General features: G+C 39.1%; 1 protein-coding gene across 1 annotated transcript in view; it reads left to right on the top strand.

Moving 5' to 3' along the window:
- The window catches only part of SRFBP1 (serum response factor binding protein 1), an 84,215-nt gene that overhangs the window by 25,185 nt on the left and 35,037 nt on the right, over window positions 1-23,993 (top strand). The window contains exons 2-3 of the mRNA XM_074570578.1: window positions 3,243-3,331; window positions 4,299-4,371. Of these exons, the coding sequence (XP_074426679.1) occupies window positions 3,243-3,331; window positions 4,299-4,371 (162 nt within the window). The remainder of the gene's footprint in view (window positions 1-3,242; window positions 3,332-4,298; window positions 4,372-23,993) is intronic.

The raw sequence follows: 23,993 nt of genomic DNA, 5'->3' as shown, positions 1-23,993 counted from the left end.
GTCTGTGTTACTACCTAGGCTTGTTTTAAAAAGTGAGTTCATTTCCCCTATGATTTCTTTTAGGTTTAATAACTTATATGTTATCTATATCTCTTCCTTTACATGATCTCTTCTTACTTCTATATTATCTCTCCTTCCTTTTATATTATCTCATCTTACTATTTAAGAACTGTAATTAATAAATATTAATCATTAATAAAAAATTCACACACATCTTTTTCGTATTAATAAATGGTAATGACTTAATTGCCCTGTAGATAATGTTTTCCTACAGAATAAAGAAGTAAAGGAACGTCTTCAGCAAAGGAAAGCATCTCTTTTTCTTTGTTGCAAGCAATCTTTGAAGTGGTTATTTCCACTTAGAATTGCAGGCTTCATGAATTTCCAGGAATCCTAGGATTTGTTCCTATTGATAGAATAGATTGTTTGCTTTGAGGCTTGCCTGTGTTTATAATTATTTTCTTGCGTTTACTACAATCTCTAGATTAAAAATCCTTATTGCCTGGTCTTAAAGGATTGGTTAGTCTGACCCTGACATACACTGCAACCTTTTTAAGTTACAGTGCAAAGACTTCTTCTTTTCTTGTCTTTTCTTAACCTATTTATAAAAAATATCTTATTATGAGTAAGTATTTGTTAGTATTTTTCGAAATCTGCTACTGGTTTTGGTGGGGAGGGAGGATGGCTTTTTTTTTTTTTTAACTTGAGAGGAAGTTGCCTATCTCACTTTGTCAGACAAGAGGCGGATGGTTCAGTGAGTCCTAGGAGCCACCCTGGTGGTCTAAGCCCCATTGTTTCAGGCACACTGTAAATCTAAAGTAAAACTTGTTTGATTTCTGTCCCAAAGAACTGACTGCTTTCTTGAGAACTTTGTGAGTACTTCCAAGAACACAGTTGATGCAAACTGTCCCGTGTGAAAGAAGTGACTCTGGATTACATAAATTGACATTCCTAGCCTGCCAAAGAGTGAATACCTTCCCACATTCCTGCTGTCATATGTCTATACAGCCTTCATTGGCTGGCAGCAAGGAAGGCTGGGTTTTGGCTCTTGTAGGCCCCGGAAACATGCTTTGTCTGCATTAATATTTCTATTAAAAAATACATTACAAAATATTTTTTGAGAGAAGGTTAAATATACTTCATGTTTGGATACACAGTAACTAATATGTAAAGTATGAATTATTTAAATTCACGTGTGCTTGTAGCTTGTGGATGTTTTTAATGGTTATTTAAAAAAAAACAAGAAACAAAACAAACAACCCCCTCCCCAACTTTCTAAGAAGGCATACCCAGTTTGCATCTGAAGTGCCAAGCTCTTTGAACATCCATGGTACCTAAGGGGTATTCAACCAGAAGATGCTTTATTTTCTTTCGTCCATTTAGAAGATGTAGTAATATAGGGAGCTGTGAAAATTCCATTCAGTATCTTATAGAAAGAAATGTTTTCAGGTTTGGATGGCAAATGGTAGTGTTAAGGTTTGGCACAGCTGCTTTTTGGCACGTGCTTTCTGCTCTTACCTGAAGTAGAAATGTTTGTAGGTAGAGCTGCATGCACAGTTATTTTCATTAGGGTAACCAAGGTAAGTACTGACCTTTGCTGTACAAAATTTTAGAACAGGAGGCCAATTTTAAGTCAGTCATTCTTGTCCCAAAAACCTCCTTCACCTTTTCCCTTCTCTCTGTGCAAGTGCCAGTAAAATTGCCCAAGTACAATTCCCCTCCCTTACTTTTCATGGGAGCACTTGTCCACACGCTCCTCCTCTGCTCTGGCAGAGGTGGGGTTGGCAATCAGCATGTGCCCCTTTATAGAAATTGTTTTGCTCTGACTGATCAGGCTTCAGGAGAGCCACTGTGAGTACAGTTCAAGGCTTAACTGCTTGCTTATGTCGGTAACCTAGCTACAAACATAATCAGGTGTGCAAAACATGTGGGTGTTTTGGTTTTCTTTTTTAATAAATGATATAATCTCGCCTTTATGGTCTCTGTACAGAGGATATCTACTAGCCAGGCTTCTCATAGGTGTGAAATATTCCTTTGTGAGCTCTGGAGAATTATTTTCTCTCTATTTGGTCAAGCTTGGTGCAGGTTTATAATACTAATATTTCTGATGGAACTGACTTGATGGTGCAGATACCATCAAGCTATCATTTTGATGTTATGTCTGAGAAATTAGAAGATAAAGTAGAAACTTGAGGTAAAGAAGTTCCTTGAGAAAGAGGTGCTAACTTATTTTGAAACTTGAAAGGTGCTAACTTATTTTGAAAGTTGTCTTTTTGTCAGGAAGACTGATTTTTTTTTTGCTTGTTTTAATACTTCTAAGTGCAACTCTTAATACAAAATCTTAATAGTGATAGTAAGATATATCTGAACAAATTAGGGTTGTTTTTTTGAGTTGTAAAAAAGCAAGGTTATATTAGTATGGGCTCCTGTATCCAAAATGTGCATCATTGACAAGACAATGCCTAGGCCTAAGGTTTCCCATGGTGGAATTTAGTAGCGAAACAGTCCAAAGATTTGTCCATTTGTACCATCTGTCTAATAATAACTAGAATTGTTTCTTTTATTTTGGAGGAAGAAATAAGACCAAAACATTGTTGTCAAGTTTTCTTTAATACTATCTACTTTGAAATGCATTTTGGGAACAGAATACTGGGTAGGATAGGAAGTTGGAAGAGTCTGTAGCAAGTTAGAAATCATTTTGATATTATTTTCAACAAAAATCAATTCAAATACATTATAAGATTTTTATATCTTGAATTCTGTTCTATAATAAATGATGTTTAGTTTGGGAGTCTTTCCTTAATCTTTCAAAATGTTTCATAACAAAAATACTTTTACATATTATGTTCTAGTGGAAAAGTACTGGTGCTATTTCACCAGAACAAAAATAAACAAAGGGAAGGCAAAAGGTGAGTCTTTTCAAATCTCTAGCTCAGGCTAGCTCTAAGAATAATATTAAAGTATGGCTAGTTAGGAATGTCTTGTCTTCTGTTTAGACCTCAGACACGTTTTTAGGCTGTTGGTTGTTCTTCCTCTGGTGTTTATGGAAGCAGTTTGATTTTTAAATGAAATCTGAATTCAGTTGTACTGGGATTTGGTTAGCAGGGGAAGGCACTCTGTTTCCAAAAATAGTTCTTTTTGTTGAACTAATTTCTAAAATTTAAGTCAATGTAATGAACATATTGTATATGGAAACTAATCAAGGAAAAGAAGCTTTATAATGTCTTCCATCTTTCTGACAGGTTGTGAAGATGAGAAAAGATGTGAAGAAGGCCAGAGTCCTGACTATTCGCAGACTAACCAGACACATCGGGAAATTAAAGTTGAAAAAGTCAGTTTTAAATATCAGTGTTCTTGTTTGTGTGTTTATAAATGAGACAGTATCTTAAATGTTTTCTCAAAAACAGAAGTGGGAGAAACATGTATTACATTTAAAATTTAAGGCACTGTGATACGTAAATTATATTTTTCTTATTTTTGTATCACTTTAGATAGACTAAAAACACTAACTAAAAAGCATTTTCATAAAACAGAATTGGGATAACTTTTTAAAAAGGATTTAGAGTATTGGAAGCTAATCCCAGTCGGTTACAGAACCTTTTGTAGCACTTTTAAAAGTGTCAGACTTGATCTTTTAGGTTATTTTGCTGTTGAGCATAAGTTACGCAACATTTTCTCACTGCAGTTGTATGCAAGGTTCTATAGCAACAAACATTGTTCAGTCTGCATAGGTATATGTGTCAGATTTGTTTTTAATAATTAGTATTAATTAATATTTAAGTTAATAGTTAACGTTTTGTAGATTATGTTTTTAAAGATAACTGGCCCCAAGGAATTTAGGACGTGTCTTGTTGGGGACGGTATGAGATACATCTGTTACTGTGTTCAATGTGTAAATTAAGTGTACTCTTCTCCCACAATCTTAGCAAATTGTGCAAAATAAGAAGCAAGCCCAATGATATTTTATATTTAAATATTACAGCTCTTAAAATGTAATTAGATTTAAGATATCAGTGTCTCCTATGGATTGTTGACAGCAATTGTAGTTACTATCTTCTAATAAGGTAACGTTTGTTTTTCTTATTATTCTGGTAAATCCTCAGTGTTTATTTCTCTGTTCAGAACAGCTGAAGCATTAGATTATGTTCAACTGTTTGCTAAAATGTTCATTTAACAACAAGGGAATGTGTTTATGCTCACTCTTGTGATATTTTTATTTTGCTACTTAGTATTAGCCCACAGGGGAATAAAGTGAACAATACCCAGATTTTTTTAATAAAGTCAGACTTCATTTGCAGGGGTCCAGAAGACTTGAAATTAAAGAACCAAAAACGAGTTGAGAGATTAATAGAAGAAATACATGCCATGAAGGTAATACCATGTTTAGATATTTAAATATTAGAGGCAATTAATTTTAGTAATAAAAAGCTTTGTCTGTTTTCTGGGACTGCATTACTGAAACTTAACTGAAATAGTTCCAGAGTCAGTTTGGTCATTACTGTAACACAGATGGAAAATTAGGCATATTTGCATATTCCCATGTTTGTTTGCTGCATCTGTCAAGGTTTTTGACATCATCAGTCAAGACAATTTGAGTCTTAAGCTTTCCACGCTAAACATGAATTTGGTCAAGCGTGGTGCTTGAAGTTTTTACTGTAACAGTTAAAGCACAGTAATTAAAGGTCTCATGCCATTCAGGAGTATGGAAGGCATTTTTTGTGCCTAACAATACAGTATGCTTGTTGTCAGTTTTTAATGATGATGCCACTTGTATTTTACTTTCAACTTGAAAGTTCTGTAGTAGTTTGAAATATTAGCTGCACGGGACTGGTAAGGCTTGAGTCAGACCTTTTTTTATTTTCAGCCTTGCTGTCAGTTGATACAGTTTTTGTATGTTGTGTGTTATGACATACGAGCAAATGCTTTAGAATTTTTGTAATTTTGTAGTGTTTTCTACAAGCCATATCTCAATTTTCACCAATACTGGTTAAAATTGTGTGTGTTGAAATGAGACACGAACTCCAGTTGTAAGGCTTGAGCACAAGAGTCCTGTATAGGCCAAGAAAACATAAAATGGCTGTTTTCTTTGTTTTTCCTTGATGAATGTAATGATTAAATCACCCTTGCCGTTGTGTGTTTCGTTCGGGTGTTTTTTAACTTTTTTCTGTTTTTTTTCTCTTTCCTGGTCCTTGCACGAATCTCAGTCTTCAAAAAGCTGGTAACTGGAAAGGCTTCATTGACCCATTTAGATGTGCGTTGTGACAGATTCATCAGGTGGAATCAGGGGGTTTTAGCACAGTAGTTGCAAAACAAGAGTCTTCACAAATCAGTAAAGGGGAAAAGAAAATGGGCAGCACTGTATTAAAGGGTAAAGCACTGGTCGAGCAACATGACACTCATATTAGGCATTCTGCTTTTCTGGCTTACCATCAGTCTTAAACTTAGTCTTGTGGTTGCACTTTTGGGTTTTTTTTCCATCACATTTATGTGTCTGTTGGAGCATGATGAGGATTCTGGAAAAGTCTCTCAAGAGTGTATATCAAGTGATCAGGTCTGCTGCAGCACTGAGCTCACAAACCTGTGTTTTAAGGCGCTTCTGTGAGCGCTCCTGAAAGAGTTTCACTGCAAAATCCGTTCTGCTCACATCTCCCAGAAGTGTTTGCTTTGTCCACGTTGTGCTTTTCCTTCCAGGATTGGGTCATGCAGACATCTTAAATGCTGCCTGCACTGAGGACTGTATTGGCCAAGTGCATTCCAGCTGTTTCTTCACTTGTTGCTAATGAGTGTAGGACTTGTAAGTGTTAAGTTTAAGAGTGATTGCAAAGGGAGGACAGATTCGTAATCTGCAGAGCTGAAGGCAAACAAGTTTTGCTTTGAAATAGTTTATAGGAGGGGAGAAGTCTTCAAAGCGAGTAGCTGAGGAAGATGAAAAGCTCTCTCGCTTCTCAGGCAAATAGCTAATACATGTGCTCGGTTATCTGAAATTGAGCTTTAAGTGGTCTTTATTGTTAAAAAAAATGCACCCTTCTATTAATAGTATTTTTATAGCAAAAAGGTTGTTTTCTTGGGGTTTTTTAGTCTTCAAAAATGAACAAATAGATGCTTACTAGCTCTACAGTGTATTTGCTTCTTAGACGAAAGAAAAATTCCTGTTTCATATGAATCACAGCCTAAAAGGCACTTGTTGTTTACATATTTTTTCACCGCTGTTGATTTCTAGACTAAGAGAGAGCTTTTTAGTGTTGGCATAGAAATAGGCCTCATTCAGCATTGAATAGTAATAAGACAGCTTTCCCAGAAATCATCAATATTATTTGAGATGTCACTCCCAGAAACCTTTTAAGTTATTGATCAGATGATTCATAAAGAACACTTTGCATAACCTGAATGGATATTTTATATTTTTTACGAATGAATGAACAGAATAGAAATGGTTAATAAGGTAAATTGGTAAGCAGTCTACGAAGTTGCAATTTAGAGCACGCTTGTATCATCCAGACTATTCTATCAGTTTCAGTGTGTGGATCCCAAACCCTTGTCAGAGGAGATGCAAATCCTTTCAAAACTGACTGACTGACTGTGTGTAGAATATAGGAATCGGTTGTGTTCCATGTAATATGCAGAAGTCTATAAACTTCTGTTTACATGTTTTATGTAAGAAAAAATGTCTGCCCTCTCTCTTACTGAATGTTTAGTCTTGAGGAGTATAGCAAGCTGTAAAGAGAAGTTCAGTTGAAAAGGCAAAAAACAACAAAAATAATTACACCAGCCAGAGTGATTTGGATGTTACACCAGAGTTTGACAGCATGTGTATTTTCAGATTAAAAGATATATTGAGATGGCTACTTACAACTTCTAGAACTTCTTTACTGGTTGGACAAAGACACAAAGAGTTGCTGTAGATTGAAGAAAGTACATCTTTGAAAGAAAAGGAAAATGGTACAATTTTTTTCTGAGTTTTTCCCGGTTGCCAAAGACAGCACACCTCTTTCTAAATATGCATCTTTCTTCCTTTAGTCAAGAACAGACCCAGACCACCTTTCCCCTAACACATATCCAGGAAAAAAAAAGCCTTCTGGGGACTCCAGGCATGAATAAGGTCTTTTGTGAAGGACCTTATGTGTCCTGATGACCTCAGAAGGCACGAGAGGAGGGTTTAATTTCACAGGGAATTTGTTTCAAACTCAGGGAAGAGAGACTGAAGTTCTGGGACCTTGACACAGTTGTCTGTCTTATGGAAGTTTTTAATGTGGTGGCTTAAGTTTCTTTTACTCAGGAAAAAAATTGAGGGGTTGAAATCCCAATAAGGGAGAATTCCTTGCCTTCTTAAGAATTCTGCATTCAGCTGCCTATAAACCCACAAACCTTTTGTACTAGCTCATTTACTTGAGGAATCTGTTTCTTGGTCAGCACAGTGTTTCAATATGGCTGCTGCCACTTTGTGGAACACCTGTTATCTTTCATCCAGACTGCAAACGGGGGGAAAAAAAAAAAAAAAGAATCAATTGCCTGACAGTGCATCTGTTTTTATAGGCTGGCTACTGGCAGCTCAGCAGGACTTGTAAGAGCTGTGGTCCTTCTGATGAGACAAATGTTAACTTTCAGTTACAAAATCTTCTCTTTCTAATGTGGTTCTCTGCTACTTACAATCTGATATTATAGGAAGGAGAAAATGCTTGCTATTATTTGATAACTCTTGTCTTGTCTTATTTGATAACTCTTAAGGATGTTTTTTTCCTGTCTTCAAGTAGACCCTAAACAGACACTGCTGATATAATTTCTCTGTAAATCTACTGTTTCCTAGGAGTGGGACATAATTAGATGCTCATTTTTCTGGTTAAATACTGTGTCTGTGACTACTTTTTTTATATGCTATCCATACTCACACATACACAGTTCTGCATATATTGAAAACCTAGGAAGTGTTGGTGCTGGGCTGTATTAAGAAAGTTTTTGTTGTTTGAATTTGCAAATAGCATATATTGTTGTGTTATTGTTGGAATGACATTTAATTTTTGATTCTCTATATTTTCTTTGTTAGAACTGGAGATTAAAAATAACTTAATTGGCAAATACAATTAATAATGTCTCAAGCACAATGATCTGAAGTAAACATTGTGGGAAAATGAGAACAGTTAAAAATTCCAGCAACGTGGATGCAGGAACTGGGTTAATTGTTTGCAGGAGTTCTCAAAGCTATTGGAATAGTACAGTGTTTTTTGAGTTCTTCAGATTTTGTTTTGCCAAAGCTGTATAAAATATTTATTTAACAATTCATGAAAGATGGGGAAAAAAGAACAGTATGATCCTTTCTAGTCCATCTACTATGATACTAGTTTTTTAAAATACAAAATTGTGTATACTTAGAGGAATTTTTTTACTTGTTTATCAGGCTTGATGGTACTGTCGAAGTGGATTAATTATACATTTTTTAAAAGTTTCTTTACACAAAAATAAGTGATTGTCTAGTGATTTCTTAGCAATGTGTAGCTTATCTTGAATTGTTTCAATTTCTTGGCTGAAATTAGGTCTTAACACAACTTTATGCGGTTGCTTTACTGTGTATTTAGGAGTAGATTTGGCCTTTATCTTACAACAAAAACCTTGGTATTATGGCAATTGCTGCTGTAGTAATGTCATGTTTGGAGGGTGCCCATTAATGAGATATGGAAGAAAGGCTATGTGCAGTGCTTGAAGGGAAAATGTCTTCCAGTTGTTGGGAATGAGCAGCGGTTGGTTACAACCATTGTTAAGTGACTTGGAAAGATACATTCTCTATCCTGAAAATTATCACTGGAGAAACAGATAAATCAATATAATGTTTTTGTTTTAATGCACTTAAAACAGAATATTTATCGCAGGATAATGAGTTCAGTACAAGAGATACAGGAAAAAATAATACTTTATATTATTTTCTTTCAACTTTGTATTTTAGCAAGATAAGAACAGAAACAGAGTTAAGTATGAACTCCAGTATTACTGTCAAGATTTTTAAAGCCAAATTATTTTGTAAAGGTAGAGCTTCAGTCTTAAGGATGTTTTCACAGTCTTTGACCTTGGAACAAGAATCATCCGATTTCATGAAAGTAACAGTCATATGTATGAGAAAGGGCAACAGCAATGGTTTGGGTTTTGGCTAATGCTTTCATCTTCTTTAGCTTTGGTTTCAGTTAACATTTCACTGTAGAGCTGTCTTAAGAGTAAGGACTAATGCACTTTTTTGCAGTTTTGCTTTTTCTTTCTCCTAGCCTACTTCCAACAACGGTCTTGGGCATTTTCTTTCATAATAGATAGCAGACTTTCATATCAATGTTATAGAATCTTTTAACCTTTAAAGGTTTTTGAAAGAGTAATGGGAAGCTCTTAAACTCTAGTGTAATCACTTTAGGGAGGGTCTTTGATGCTTCCCAACAGAAGGCAGAGGCAGGTGTGGTCCAGCTTTGACAGTGGTATGGCCCAGATGCCACTTAAAGACCATTTCAGGGAAGGAAGAAGGGATTTGAACTCAAAGTCATTCAGCCCTCCTTCAGTGGAGTGGTGCAGATCCTTGCTTTGGCAAGTGACTGACTTGTTATCCATGCGTGATGCATTTCTCTACAATAATGCAGGAAACTTGGTTGTTTTGAGTGACGGTTAGATCCATGTGTGCATTACTCAGGCATACACGTGCAAGAACACAGGCACTTTTAGGAAATACTGAATTTTACCGTTTGTGTTCTCAACAGCACATTCTACTTTGCCAATGGCATTATGTGGCTCTTCTACGTAATGTATGCCCTAGTAAGGCAGATTATTTCTGTTACACCAACTCTGAATATTCATTTATTGCATATCTCAAATTCTGTTAGGACTGAAGTAGAAAGCTCTTCCAAATAGGAAACACAATGTAAAGGGCGCCTAACATAATGCAGAAGAAGACAGCATACATAAACAGTGTGTTCCTGAGCCCAAACACAAAAAGGAAGTCCAGCAAAGGTGGAAATAACAGGATACTGTCTGGGAGGAATGTAAAGACACTGCCTGAATGAATGCACACAGATAGTGTTAAAAAATACAAAACTCGGATGGATTTTCAACTAGTGAGGAATGTGAAGGTCTACAGGAATGGCTTCTGTAAGTACACCGGGAGCAAAAGTAAAGCTAAAGGAAAGTAAGTGTCCACAGCTCAGTGAGATGATATGGAAAAGGGTGAGGTATTCAGTGGGTTTTTCCCCTCTTTTTTACTGGTCAGTTCTGCCTTTTGGCTTCTCATTTTCCAGAGCCTACAAGCAGAGTCTGTGGGAGTGAAATGTTACCCACAGCAGAAAATGATGCCATTAAGGAATAAGTTACTTGGACATATACAAGTCCATGGGACCAGGTACCTTGTACTTAAGGTGCAGAAGGATCCGACTAATGTCATGATGAGGCTGCTTTCACGGTTATTGAAAAGTCACAATAACTGAAAAAAAAACCTGAGCAAATAGAGGCTGATCAGTCTTAACTTAATCTCTGGGAATGTTATGGAGCAAGTCTTTCTGGAAGCTAATTCCAGGAACAAGGACAGGAAGATGACTGGGAATAGCCAGAATGGATTTTCCAATGGTAAATTGTGCCTGACTGACCTGATTACCTTCTGTGATGAGATGAGTGTCTGCATGGACAAGAAGGAAGCAGCAGATATTGTATGCCTTGACTTTAGCAAAGCCGGTGATGCAACCACCTGTAATTTCCTTGTAGCCCAACTAGGACCAGGAAGACAAAGAAGGTAAAATTGACCATATTGGAGAGAGCAGCAGCATTCATCGAATTGTGCCTTGAGATTGACAATGAGCCAGTTAAGAGCACAAGGGTCAGCATTACCAGACAGACCAATATGGGCCGTATTATTGGGAGTGTCTGCTATACACTGCCTGATCAGAAAAAGATAATAGAATCATTGAATCATTTAGGCTGGAAAAGACCCTTGAGATCACTGGGTCCAACCATAAACCTAACACTGCCAAAACCACCACTAAACCATGTCCCTAAGCACCACATCTACATCTCTTAAATATCTCCAGGGATGATGACTCAACCACTTGCCTGGGCAGCCTATTCCAATGCTTGATAACCCTTTAGGATGAAATTTCTTTTCCTAATGTCCAATCTGAACCTCCCCTGGCGCAACTTGAAGCCATTTCCTCATCCTGTTATTTGTTACTTGGGAGAAGAGACTGACCCCCACCTTGCTACAACCTCCATTCAGGTAGTTGTAGAGAGCAATAAGGTCTTCCCTCAGCCTCCTTTTCTCCAGCCTAAACAACCCCAGTTCCCTCAACAACTCCTCATAGGACTTGCGCTCCAGACCCCTCACCGGCTTCATTGTCCTTCTTTGAATGTGCTCCAGCACCTCAATGTCTTTTTTGCAGTGATTGGCCCAAAACTGAATGCGGTACTTGAGATGCATCCTTCCTCACCAGTGCTGAGTACAGCGGGACTTCTCTAGTCCTGCTGGCCACGCTATTACTGATACAAAGATGAAGAGCCCCTACCAGATGACTTCATGCACCCTGCCCCCTCTGGAAAGCACAACTTCCCTACGTTACACAGCTCCCGCCATGCAAAGGCTGCTCATGCCCTGCATTCCAGGCCAAAGCACTGCAGCAGCACAGCCCTCTCAGGGCCATCTGCAAGCAAGGTCCAGCCTTGATGAGTGTCTGATTTCCCCCGTGCTCCCCACCAGCACCCACAGCATTGTCCATCTGCAATCAGGGCCCTGCCTGCCTCCTCCTGCCCTTGCCTCCCTCCGCTTCCCAGGACACCAGAGGCTCCATCTGGCCCAGTTCTGGGGGCTTGCTCCAGCCCCTCAGAGGGGACAAATGAAGCCTCCATACCACCTCAGCTGGGCGGAAAGACCTCCTCACACCTCCACCTACCCCACCCCAAGGAGGTGGAGAATGCCTGTCCCTGTCTACTGCACCAGAGGCGGTGATGCTACAGACCATGATGCCGGCAGGACAAAAAGGAGGTGGGAGGGTCACCCTACACCTGTTCTTACCCATCTGGCCAATTTCCACATCATGAGTGATGAGGTTTCAGGAGGAGGACAATGAAATCCAGGGCAAGAGAGGAAGGGTGAAAAAACCCAAAATGGAAAGGAGCAGAGGCAAAAGCATGTCCTGGGGCAGCCTCCAATCCCAGTACTAACTGTTCCTGCTCCTGTGTAGCTTTCGAGACTGGGCATGTTAAGGGTAGTGGGGCTGCACATAGTGTCCCCCACCAGCACTGGCCTAAGACCCCCATCCCAGCCCCATTTTCCCCACCACCAGCTTTCCCCCGTGGCTGCACACACCCTCACCGCAGCATAGGTGAGACCTTTTTCAGACAAGTAAAAGAAGCCTCATGTCCACAGCCTCCCCCAGACTTGAATCGCCCCACTATCTGCTGCAGCGATAAAAACCACAGCAGTCAAGGAATCCAGGAGGAATCTGATGACAACTCTCTAACAAAGGTGACTGAGGAGCCAGTGACGGACAGTGCTTTGCTGGACCTGATATATACAAACAGGGAAGAACTGGTCAGCAAGATGAAGGTCAGGAGCGCATCGCTGGCAGTGACCCTGAGACTGTGGAATTCAGGATCCTGAGTGAAGGGAACAAAAAACCTAAGCAGGATCAAAACCCTGGACTTGCAGAGAGCAGAATGTGGCTTTCTCAGGCAGCGGCTTGGAAGAATCCCGTGAGGGTACAGTCCTGGAATGGAGTCCAGGAGAGGTTGATTTTTCAGGTATCACCACATCTAACCTCAAGAATGAACTATTCAAACACAAAGGAAGTCAAGCAAAGGCAGATGGAGGCCTGCAGGATGAACAAAGAGATTGTGACCCAACTCAAATGTGAAAAGGGAAGCATGCAAGGTGGAAACAGGGGATGAAGGCCTGAGAGTAACGTAGAGACACTGTCCAGGTGTGCACCTCTAGTTAAATAGGGTGATGGGCATGAAGGGCAACACAAAGGACTTCTGCAGGAATATCAGCAGCCACAGGAAGACTACGGAAAATGTGAACCCACTGGTGAGTTGACAGGAGATTCCCGATAAAGGCCATGAAAAAGGACAATCATTCTTCATTGCGGTCTTTACTGGTAAGAGCAGCCTTCAGAAATCCTAGGTCCCTGAAACCAGTGGGAAAGTCCAGACCAGGGAAGACAGAGAGGAAATCTTCTGAAGTTTAACAGAGGTAAATGTCAAGTCCTGCACCTGGATAGCCGTAAACCCTTGCACCCATCTGTGATGGGGGTGGACAGTCTGGAAAGGACTTTGCAGGAAAGGACCTGGTGCGCTGGTGAACACTAGCTGACTATGAGTAAGCAACACACCCTCATGGCAAAGAAGGCCATCAGTCTCCTGGGTTACATTAGGAAAGGGGTTGCCAGTAGGCTGAAGGTTGTGATCCTTCCCCTTTACTCAGACCTCGTGAAACACATCTGAAGTGCTTGATCCAGTTCTGGGCTCCCCAATACAAGATAGATAAGGACATCCTGGAACGGTCCTGAGGATGACTGTGGGACTAGAACATCAAGGAGCATGTGAGAGTGCTGTGACTGTTCATCCTTGAGAAGGCTTGTGTGGGTCTTGTATAAATACCTGATGTATTAAATACCTGATGGAAGTAGTGCTGCCCACTGATAGAACAAGAGGCAATGGCAGAAACTGAAAGGCAAGAAACTCCATTTAAACTTAAGAGGACACTTTTTCACTGTAAGAGTGATTAAACACTTAAACAGATTACACAGAGAATTTGTGAAGTCTATATCCTTGGAAATACTCAAAACCTGTCTGGACCTAGTCCTAAGGAGTGTTTTCTAGTTGACTTGCTTGAGCAGGCGGGTTGGACTGGAGATCCAACCTCTAGCTGGAGGAGTACTCCAGAGGTTCCCTTCCAAACTCTACTATTCTGTGATCCTGTGGAGAGAGATGAAGAGGACAACTGGGCAATAAGTGTGTGTGAAAAACTTTCTGTCTGTCCAGTTCAAAGGGTGGTACAACATCAGTGGCAGGACATACAACTGGTTGTGATTTCGAGTGGTGTCTCTTAGGGGTCTGTACTGTTTAGTGTGTTAGTAATGCCGTAAATGATGATATGGGGTGCATTCTCTATAGGTTTATGGATGATACCAAACTGGGGGACATGGATGATATGCCTGAGGGCAGCGCTGCTATTCAGAAGGATTTGTACAGGGTAGAAAAATGAGCTGAGAGGAACCACATGCAGTTCAAGAAAAGCAAATGCATAGTCATGTATCTGGGATGGAATAGCTCCAAGCAACAGTCCAGCCTGGGGACTAGTTCACTAGAAAGGACCTTTGTGGAAACATAAGACAAAAAAAGTGCCCTTATGGAAAGGGACATCAACTGCATTGTGGGCTACATTAGTGTAGCTGGCAGGTACAGGACAGTGGTCTTTTCACATCTATTTGGTTGTGGTGGGACTGCAGCTGGAGTGCTGTTTCCAGTTCTGGGCTTCCCAGTACAGGGAAGTCATGGACATACTGGAGCAAGTCCAGCAGAGGACCACCAAGCTGGTTGGGGGCAGGAGCATGTGATTTACAAGGTAAGAAAACTGTGTTTCTTCACCCCTAATGAAAAAAGGCCAAGGGCAAACCTTATTGCTGTCTGTAACTACCTAGGATGGCCTAGGAAGATGAAGCCGTTAATTCTTCAGAGGTGTCCAGTGGAAGGATAGTGGGCATAAGTTGCATCCTGGAGAATTCTGACTTGCTGTGTGGGGAGGTGGGGGGGACTTTACCATTGGGGTGACAAAATGCTGAAACAGGTAGCAAAGAGAGGGTGTGGGATCTCAGTCCTTGGGGATGTTCAAAACTTAATGGCCTTGAACAGCTTTCTCAGTTCAGAGCTTTTTGGGCAGAAGATTGTGCTAAATCTGAGGTCTCTTCCAGCCTACAGGAGTATGCTTACACAATCAGAAGTAAGAGGGATTTTAAAGTTAGGAACAGTAAAACTGTAGATGAAGAATAAAATATTTTAGCTTTAGTTAGGAGTGAAAACCATCTCATTCAGTAAGTTGTTATTTTTCCGCCTTAAGAAATAGCTTTGTGAATAAGTCAGTAGAGTTGCATGCCTAGGTTTTGATATACATTAATAACTGTGTTATACTGTAGATTTACCTTCCGAAGAGCATAGGAAGAAATAAACAGTATTGAAGATAGGCAGCTAGATCAAGTGCTTGAGAATATGCTGTGTGGAGCAGTACTGTACCTCTGCTGGTCTGGACAGTGGGGTTTAATACTGTTTTAATTGATAAACTTACAGCTATTCTGTTCTGTTCTAGGTTGTATTATTAAACTGGTATTACCAGTAAACAGGCTTGTTTCAGAGAAGATGTAAACAAGTGGCCCTAAGGACATTTTCTATGCAAAAATGGCAAAGATATTTTCATGACAGTCAATGTCTCGTGACTGGAGATGGTGAAGAAAGCATTGTGTATTTCTGTATTTAATTGGTTGTGGCATAGTGTTTTATCATCCTTTCTATATGAATCTTGGGCATTGGGTTAGAAGGGAAAAAGGGTTGGTTGCTGTAACTTCAAGGTCAGAGTTCTGTTGCTTTCACTTTTACAATATGGTCTCTCTCCAGCTCATCTATCAAGACTATCATGATAGGTGGTTGGATGTGCTTAGTGATACATCTTCCTTTTTTCTAATCATGAAGTTCCATGAAATTCCTTTTCTGTGATACCCTTGTAGGAGATAATTCCTCACTAATTATGAGCATTTTGTTTCAAAAGTATTATGACTTTCTGGTACTGAACAAATTCTTACTTGAAACAACTTCTCTCCTTCTGTTTCTGAAATTAAAAAAAAATTACATTAACATTGAAATAATGAACAAGGACAATGTTACATTTCGAGAGAGAAGTAAGGGAGTATATTTATTCCTGGAGCAAATGCTGGTCTATGTAATTGCTCTCCAGTCAAGACAGAAAGGGTGTTGCTTCCAAATGGAATTTACTTCATGGAAATTTCACTTACACCTGTCTGACAACATGTACATGCACATATCCTTGGAAGTGGATGATGGCAACTTTTTTTATCAAAACACAAATGTTTTGGTCTTCACAGCTTAGGTGGCGTTAAAGTATACAGAATCATAGAATCTTCATGGTTGGAAAGGACCTTTGAGATCATTGAGTCCAACCATACACACACACCAAAAAAACCCCAAACCCTACAATCTCTGCCACTAGAGCATGCCCTGAAGTGCCAAATCTAGACATTTCTTAAATACATCTAGGGATGGTGATTCAACCACCTCCCTGGTCAGGCTGTTCCAGGGCCTGACCACCTTTCAGTAACGTAATTCTTCCTAATATCTAATCTAAACCTCCCCTGCCGCAACTTCAGACCATTTCCTCTGGTCCTGTCATTAATCACCTGGGAGAAGAGGCCAACACCCACCTCTCTACAACCTCCTTTCAGGTAGTTGTAGAGGGCAATGAGGTCTCCTCCAAGCTAAACATGCCCAGCTCCCTCAGCCTCTCCTCATATGACCTGGTCTCCAGACCCCTCACCAGCCTGGTAGCTCTCCTCTGGACACGCTCCAGCACTTCAATGTCCCTTTTGTACAGCGGGGCCCAGAACTGAACGCAGCACTCGAGGTGAGGCCTCACCAGTGCCGAGTACAGAGGCACGATCACTTCCCTGCTCCTGCTGGACACGCTATTCCTGATACAAGCCAGAATGCTGTTGGTCGTCTTGGCCACCTGGGCACACTGCTGGCTCATGTTAAGCTGGCCATCCACCAGCACCCCCAGGTCCTTTTCTGCTGGGCAGCTTTCCAGCCACTCTTCCCCAAGCCTGTAGCGTTGCTTGGGGTTGTTGTGACCAAAATGCAGGACCCAGCACTTGGCCTTATTAAACCTCATACAACTGGCCTTGGCCCATCGATCCAGCCTGTCCAGGTCCCTCTGTAGAGCCTTCGTACCCTCAAGCAGATCAACACTCCTACCTAGCTTGGTGTCACCTGCAAACTTACTGAGGGTGCACTCAGTCCCCTCATCCAGATCATTGATAAAGATATTAAACAAAACTGGTCCCCTGAGGGACACCACTGGTGACGGGCTGCCAAGAGGATTTCACCCCATTAATCACAGCTCTCTGGGCGCAGCCATCCAGCTGGATTTTAACCCAGCAAAGAGTACACTTGTCTATGCCATGATTCGCCAGCTCCTCCAGCAGAATGCTATGGGGGGCGGTGTCAAAGCCCTTACCAAAGTCCAGAGAGACAACGTCCACAGCCTTCCCCGCATTCAGAAGGCGGGTCACATGGTCGTAGAAAGAGATCAGGTTGGTTAAGCAGGACATCCCTTTCCTAAACCCATGCTGACTGGCCCTGATCCCTTGGCTGCCCTGCGCTTGCTGTGAGAGCTCACTCAAAATGATCCTCTCCATGATTTTTCCTGGTATCGAGGTCAGGCTGACAGGTCTGTAGTTCCCTGGATCCTCCTTCTGACCCTTCTTCTAGATGGGCGTCACATTAGCCACCCTCCAGTCATCTGGCACCTGCCCTGTTGACCAAGATTGTTGATAAATGAGGGAGAGAGGCTTGGTGAGCTCTCCCACCAGCTCCCTGAGTACTCTTGGGTGAATCCCATCCGGCCCCATAGACTTGTGTACGTCTAGGTGCAGGAGCAGATCATTGGCTACTTCCTGCTGGGTTACGGGTGGGTTGTTCTGCTCTCCATCCTTATCTTCTAGCTCAGGAGGCTGAACACCCTGGGGTTAGCTGGTCTGACTATTGAAGATGGAGGCAAAGAAGGCATTAAGTATCTCAGCCTTCTCCTCGTCCTTGGTTGCAACTTTCCCCCCTGCATCCAATAGGGGCTGGAGATTCTCCCTGGCTCTCTTTTTGTTGATGTATTTATAACAAAGAAGAACTGGTGAGCTGAATGACTGTCTGTTTGGATGCCTTTCTCAGTGTTTAGGAGGTCTGAGGCTTGACCCTTGGTATTCTTATCAATAAGAATGAGGGAGGGAGAATTAATGTTTATGCTAAAATGAGAAACCCCGTATTTAATATAACTTTGCCCAAGTCAGTCTCCTGTTTGCTCCTGTTCCGGGGTCAAAATATCTTAACTGAGCAAGCTTAACAATCTCAGTGTAAGAAAGCTGTAGAATGTGATACGTTTTTTTCCTAGATAGCAAGCATTAAAGAATACTTAGAATTGTAAGGAAAACTGAGAGAAAATTGGGGGGGGGGGAAATCTTGTACTGTACAATTTTAATTTGGAATGAGAAAATGGCTGACAGCCATTCCTACTGTTTTATTTCATTATGATAACAGAAGTAATGATTTTTTTTTTTACAGCAAATACTCCTTTGGATTGCATAAATAAAGATGGGCTGCATTTCTTAAATATAGAAGTCAGTAAAAACATCACCAGCTTCATTTTCAAGACTTCATTATTGACAAGATACTTCAATTGAAGCAGTTATCATATGCTTTTTTTCTTATGCTCTAGATTCTTAGTTACAAAGTGAAAACAGATCACAAAGGCAGCTTTTTGTTGGATTTCAGACAACTTAAGGAAAATATTAAAGTAGGTTCTAAGTAAAGATTGTCAACTATTTAAAAAATATGGCTTGCAGATGAAGCTTTTTCCTCTTGAGTCTTGCATAAGAGTTTTACTATCTTATTTTTTTGTAAGGATGCAAAATAAGCTATTTTCACTTTTTAAAAAATATGGCTTGCAGATGAGACTCCATCTCCTTTCTGAATTCTGTATGAGTATTCTTATTGTTTATTTTAATAAAGAAGCAACCTTTGCAGTAGTACAAAACACAAATTAATGCAACCCATATGCCTTAATTTATTTGAAAATTGAGCAGTGACAGCAAACCAAAACACTAATTGTTATTATTATCCTTCAAAATAGTGACAGAAGTGTCAGCATGTTTCTGTGCTCATTTTGAAAATACTTATGCATATTCCAAATAGATAGTATTTTTCTTGTTGACATCTTTCAACATCCCAACTTATATTTCACTTTAGTGCACCAACTTGTGCCTCTTCGTTAACCTTCTCTATAATTCATCTGAATCTGAGATAGAAAAGACTGTTTCTGTAAGCACTGCATACCTTTTCTTTGCATTTTGGCCATCCCATGCTGAGGTGCACTAGAAGTTGCCAAATAAGGTGGTCCTTGTGAGATCTCTGAGGCAGTTCTAGTTAATTTCTTGCTGTATACTAGCTGGTCTTGTACTTAATTTGTTCTGAAGAAGCTAAGAAGAGTATCTCACGTAAATAATGAATATACTTAGTATGGTAGATCAGTATTAACGCTTCTCAGTATCCTTAACTGTTCCTTTTGGAACTCTTTCTTCTGAAGAAATTTCCCACAGAAATTAGGTGTTTTGTTCTTCCTAGCTATAAAAGAAATTATTCTGGAATATTGTAGTAAAGGTTTTATTCTTATTTCTTCTGATTGGAGGGTTGAGGGGGTGGGGGTGAAGAAAAAAAAAGAACTAGAGACCTACTGTAAATATCTTTATAGTCACTTGGAAACTAATTAATTCAGAATGGTGTCTGCAGCTGCTCTGACTCCTTATTCCAATTGATGCTTTTGTCTGTAAAATATTATTTCCCCCATGGTTGCCTCCTGCTTACAAAAAAAAGTCTGTTCTGGGAATGTAATAGTAATGTAAATATGACTTCAGTGCTGGACAGACTCATTGGCACTTTTATTAAAGAATGGATTTAGTGAACACATGGATGAATAGGATGAGGCAGAATAATTGTACCTTTAGGAGATGAAAGTCATGCCTTGCAAATAAGTTTGAGTTCTTTGAAGGAATAAGTACAGACACTGGATGTTGCTGGTTGAGTTTGTATATTGTTTTAAATTTCCAAAAAGCTGTTGTCCATCTTTCACCAAAGCCTCTGGTGGTTTTTTATGGTTTAGTTTGGTTTGGTTTTTTAGAAAAAAAATTGTTCATGGATATGAGTTTTCTTCTTTTGGTCCCAGAGTTAAACATAATAGGTGGAAGAGAGGAATAGGTGTTTGGCTTTCATGGTGTTGGAAAGCTAATAGTGGAGTTCTGTGGAGAGCAGTGCTGGAAGTGATTCAGAAAAAGAGAATGAATGACAGCGCTTGATGATCCAAAGTTTCAGAATGGTGAAGATACTAACACTAAGACGCTGCAGAATAATACTACAAAACTGACTAAATGGGCAATAAAATAACTGAAGAAATTCAATAGTGATAAATGGAAAGTAAAGTATGTGGTGGTTGTGAGCATTACATTTCCAATGGTTTTTCATTTTCTCTGGATCAAAATTTGGTATTACCAGCGAGGAGATGGATTTTTGAAGTACCGTAGATACCTTTGTGAAAATGCTACATTGCTATTTGTTGTCTTCAGGCAGAAGAAAGTCTGTTCCTATTTAAATCAATTGTTTTACCATATACTGCATAAGTCTTCTTAGTGTATTAAAAAAAAAAAAAAAAAAAAAAAAACAACTTGAAAACCTAGTAAAAGTATAAAGAAGAGTGTAAAGGATGATCAGATATGGCATAGCATCTACAGAAGGTGTAAAAAAAATATTGGAATAGATTGGAATAGGTTTTCCCAGGATACAGGGTGAACTACTGATGTTGGAGCTTTGCACAATTCATGTATTTGTCCTGGATAGTTCTTTTGCACTTTGTATAACAATATTTTGCTCAGGAGCTTCTAGCAGCCAATTTGGAAATCAGTAGGTACTGAAAAAAGCTGTATTTTTCATGTTTTGTTGCCAGGTCTCTTCTTTCCACCTTTACCCCTCACCCTGGGAAAATGAGATAGCAGGTTTGTCTTGCTCAAGTTTCAAGATCTCTGGGAAAGAACAAAAAGTAATTTATTTTTTTTTCCCCATGGCGCTTTAAGAAAAGATTGGAGACGAGTACCTTTCATGCAGGTAGTGCATACTGGGAAAGGGAATGGAAAAAGGAAATTCTTTCTTTCTCCATTGTGTCTAATCTTTGAGCTCTTTTATGCCCTTTTGAAGCAGACAAAGCGGCTGTGTGTGTGGCTCTGAGTATTCTACCTCTTTCTCTCCAGGTTCTTCTGTCTTCATTATTCATTTCTATTTCTATATCTATTTCAACCCAGAACCTAGTGGGTGGGGATTATATTTGTCAGTCGCTGTCTCCACTGGGAACATTGTGAGAATATAGCACATCCTTCTCCTGGCTGCTTTGGTGGCAGTCTTGCTGGCCCAAGCTCCTGCTGGGAGAGAAGGGGCTAAACTGAGAAAGAGGAGGCTTTTTGCTAGTTGTGCATAGCGTCCCCTTCTGGCAAGCAACGCTGTTTTTCTTTAATTTTTACAAAAACAGTTCATCTGGCAACCAGTGATACTGGCAGCGGCTGTGAATACCGGGGATAGTAATTCAAAACCAAAGATGGTTCCAGCCAACACAGGGCTGCTTGGAAATATGTTAACCCTGAAATTGCATGTGGTTGTTATTTTAATATTAGAAAAGCAGCATGGAACAAATTGCCAGTACAGAGTGAAATTACAGATTGTACCAGTCCAAGTGAACACTGACATTCAGAACTAAAAGATGATTGAAGAAAAAAGAATATTTAAGTAACAATAATTTTGGCATCATCATACTTGCTGTACTGAATAATCCAGTGAGCTTGTTTTTTCCTTTTCTATAACTTCTCTTTTGAATGCTTGTAATTGTAGTTTACTTCCATAATACCTTCTACTTCTGAAATTGTCACAAGATTACAGACTTGCTAACTTTTTTTTGTATCATATGATGAAAAGTGATTGTTGCTCCCTGAATGTGGCTACTGAATCAGATGGGAACCTCCAAAATTAAACAATTCATTTAATCTAATTGACTAAATAAAATGCCAAGTTCACAGTGTTCATCTCAGTAGGCTGATGTAATTGCTGGCATTTGACTTGCATACCTCTTGAAATATTAAATTAGTTTATAAACGTGGCAGAAAAGAGCAGCATATACTTGCCAAATAAAGTTTGGGTATTTTACAACAGCTTAAACAAACTAGCCATGTTAACTCTTCATCTGGGGAGTTGTTTTTTTCATTTTGTTTTGTTATTAAACTGCATGAATAAGTAATTTTTGCCTTAGCTGTGTGCTCTGTTTTTAAGAGAGCTTGTACAGCATAGCAGAGTAAGGATATTTAGCTAGAGGAAGGTAACCATATGGACAAAACTATATTTATAGGAATATTGTGTAGTTTTGTTTGATTAATATTTTAATAACTTTATTTTCCAGAGAACAATAAAACCAGAAAACTGTAAAATTTTGCAGTGTGAAACTTAGTAGATGAAAACTCACAGATTGACATTGAATTTCACTTGGATCTAAACTGAGACAGCAATACTGTAGACATTTAGTAATGTTTAAAATTGGTGCCAGCAAAAACCTGACACCAGTGTAGTTTACAAAAGAACAATTGCTAGACAAGTTCCACTTGAAATACATTCTTGCATTCCCAATGATTAACTGTAATTTTGGAGCTCTCTCTTTTAACAGGTTAGTAATAGTTAATTCCCATCAAAAACAAGGGCCTTATATTCATCTAAAGTGAGATGGTTGTACAGCTTTCTATTTTTTTGGGATGTTCTATTCTGATAATTTCCTCTAGTGACTTACTTGGTTTTGTTATTTTAAAATTAGAATTAAGTTTTACTATTTTTCCTTAATCTGTTCTGTAGTATTCCTGCCCAAGTTGTTATTAATCCAACAAGGCTGAAAATTAATCATTTCAAGGAAGATTAATTTTTATTTTGAGAAGTTATATATTAAAATAAAAGACAAGTTAAAACAACATTATATTCTATAAAGCTTTTGAAAATGTAAGGCAATCGATGAAACATGCAAAGTCATTGAAAACATACATGAGATTTTCTTTAGTGTGTACTTTAGGAAAATTAGCAACTGTAGAACCCTTTCTTTTTATGTTTTCCTTCCTCTTTGTAATACAGAATCTACATATTTGATAAGTGAAAAATACTATAATTACTGTAGGACATAATAATAATCTTAAACGCTAATGATACAGGGGAATGTATTTAAATTATAATTCACCTAATTTGTCTGCAATTAGAGAGAAAATGTCTTCATTTCTACTGGATAAAACCTCTGGTTTCAGTATGTGATGATATAGAATCAAGTCATCCAGTCAGGTTGCCGGGAAGAGCTTTGTTGGCTAGACTGGTGGAACAAAAAAAGATCCATGGAATCTTTTTTGTTGTGGTTTTGCTTTCTTGTAGTTTTCTGTTCTTTGTAATACAGGTATTTACAGTAAAGCTTGACTTCTACGGAAAGCTAAATCTGTACATCCGCACACTTTGAACTTTTATTAGATTTACTACGTTGGCTGTAAGCTTAGCAAAAGTTTACTTGAAGTCATTTATTAGAAGATGTCATTCCTGAAAATGTGCAAACTTCTGAAATAGTATTTATTCAAACAATTTTAGTAAATATTTGTAAGACTGATAAGATGAAAACAGTTTAATAGTGAGACGTTTCCACAACATGCAGAGCATTGCTAATTGGAAAGATATTCCTTCCCCCATTGTAATGCGACATGTAATTTTCATTTAGAAAAAAGAATACATTGGTAATATGCTGATTTAATTGTCTTGCTTATATTAGTTTTGAGTGCACTTATGCCTCAACACACAGTCTTGTCTTTGTCAGTATATTACATTATACTAGATTAAAAGGATTAATCTAGCATAGGATAAATCTAGCATCCATCTTCCCAGACATATTCACTTCACAGTGGTTAATTACTGTCTTTTGTGGTCTCTGTTACCACACAGTAGATTACTGTGTATTTTTATAAGCTTTACATGTTTGCACCACTTAGATTTTGTGTCCATTGTAATTTAAAAAACAAAGGTTTATGCCAGTGAGGTGCCAGTGAATCACCAAAGAAACCATGACAGTAGTTCCCAAACAGACTCCCTCGCTTGCTCTGCCTGAAAGG

Source organism: Larus michahellis, chromosome Z (genome assembly GCF_964199755.1).
Source record: "Larus michahellis chromosome Z, bLarMic1.1, whole genome shotgun sequence".
Lineage (NCBI taxonomy): Eukaryota > Metazoa > Chordata > Aves > Charadriiformes > Laridae > Larus > Larus michahellis.
This window is presented reverse-complemented; position numbering and strand designations above follow the sequence as displayed.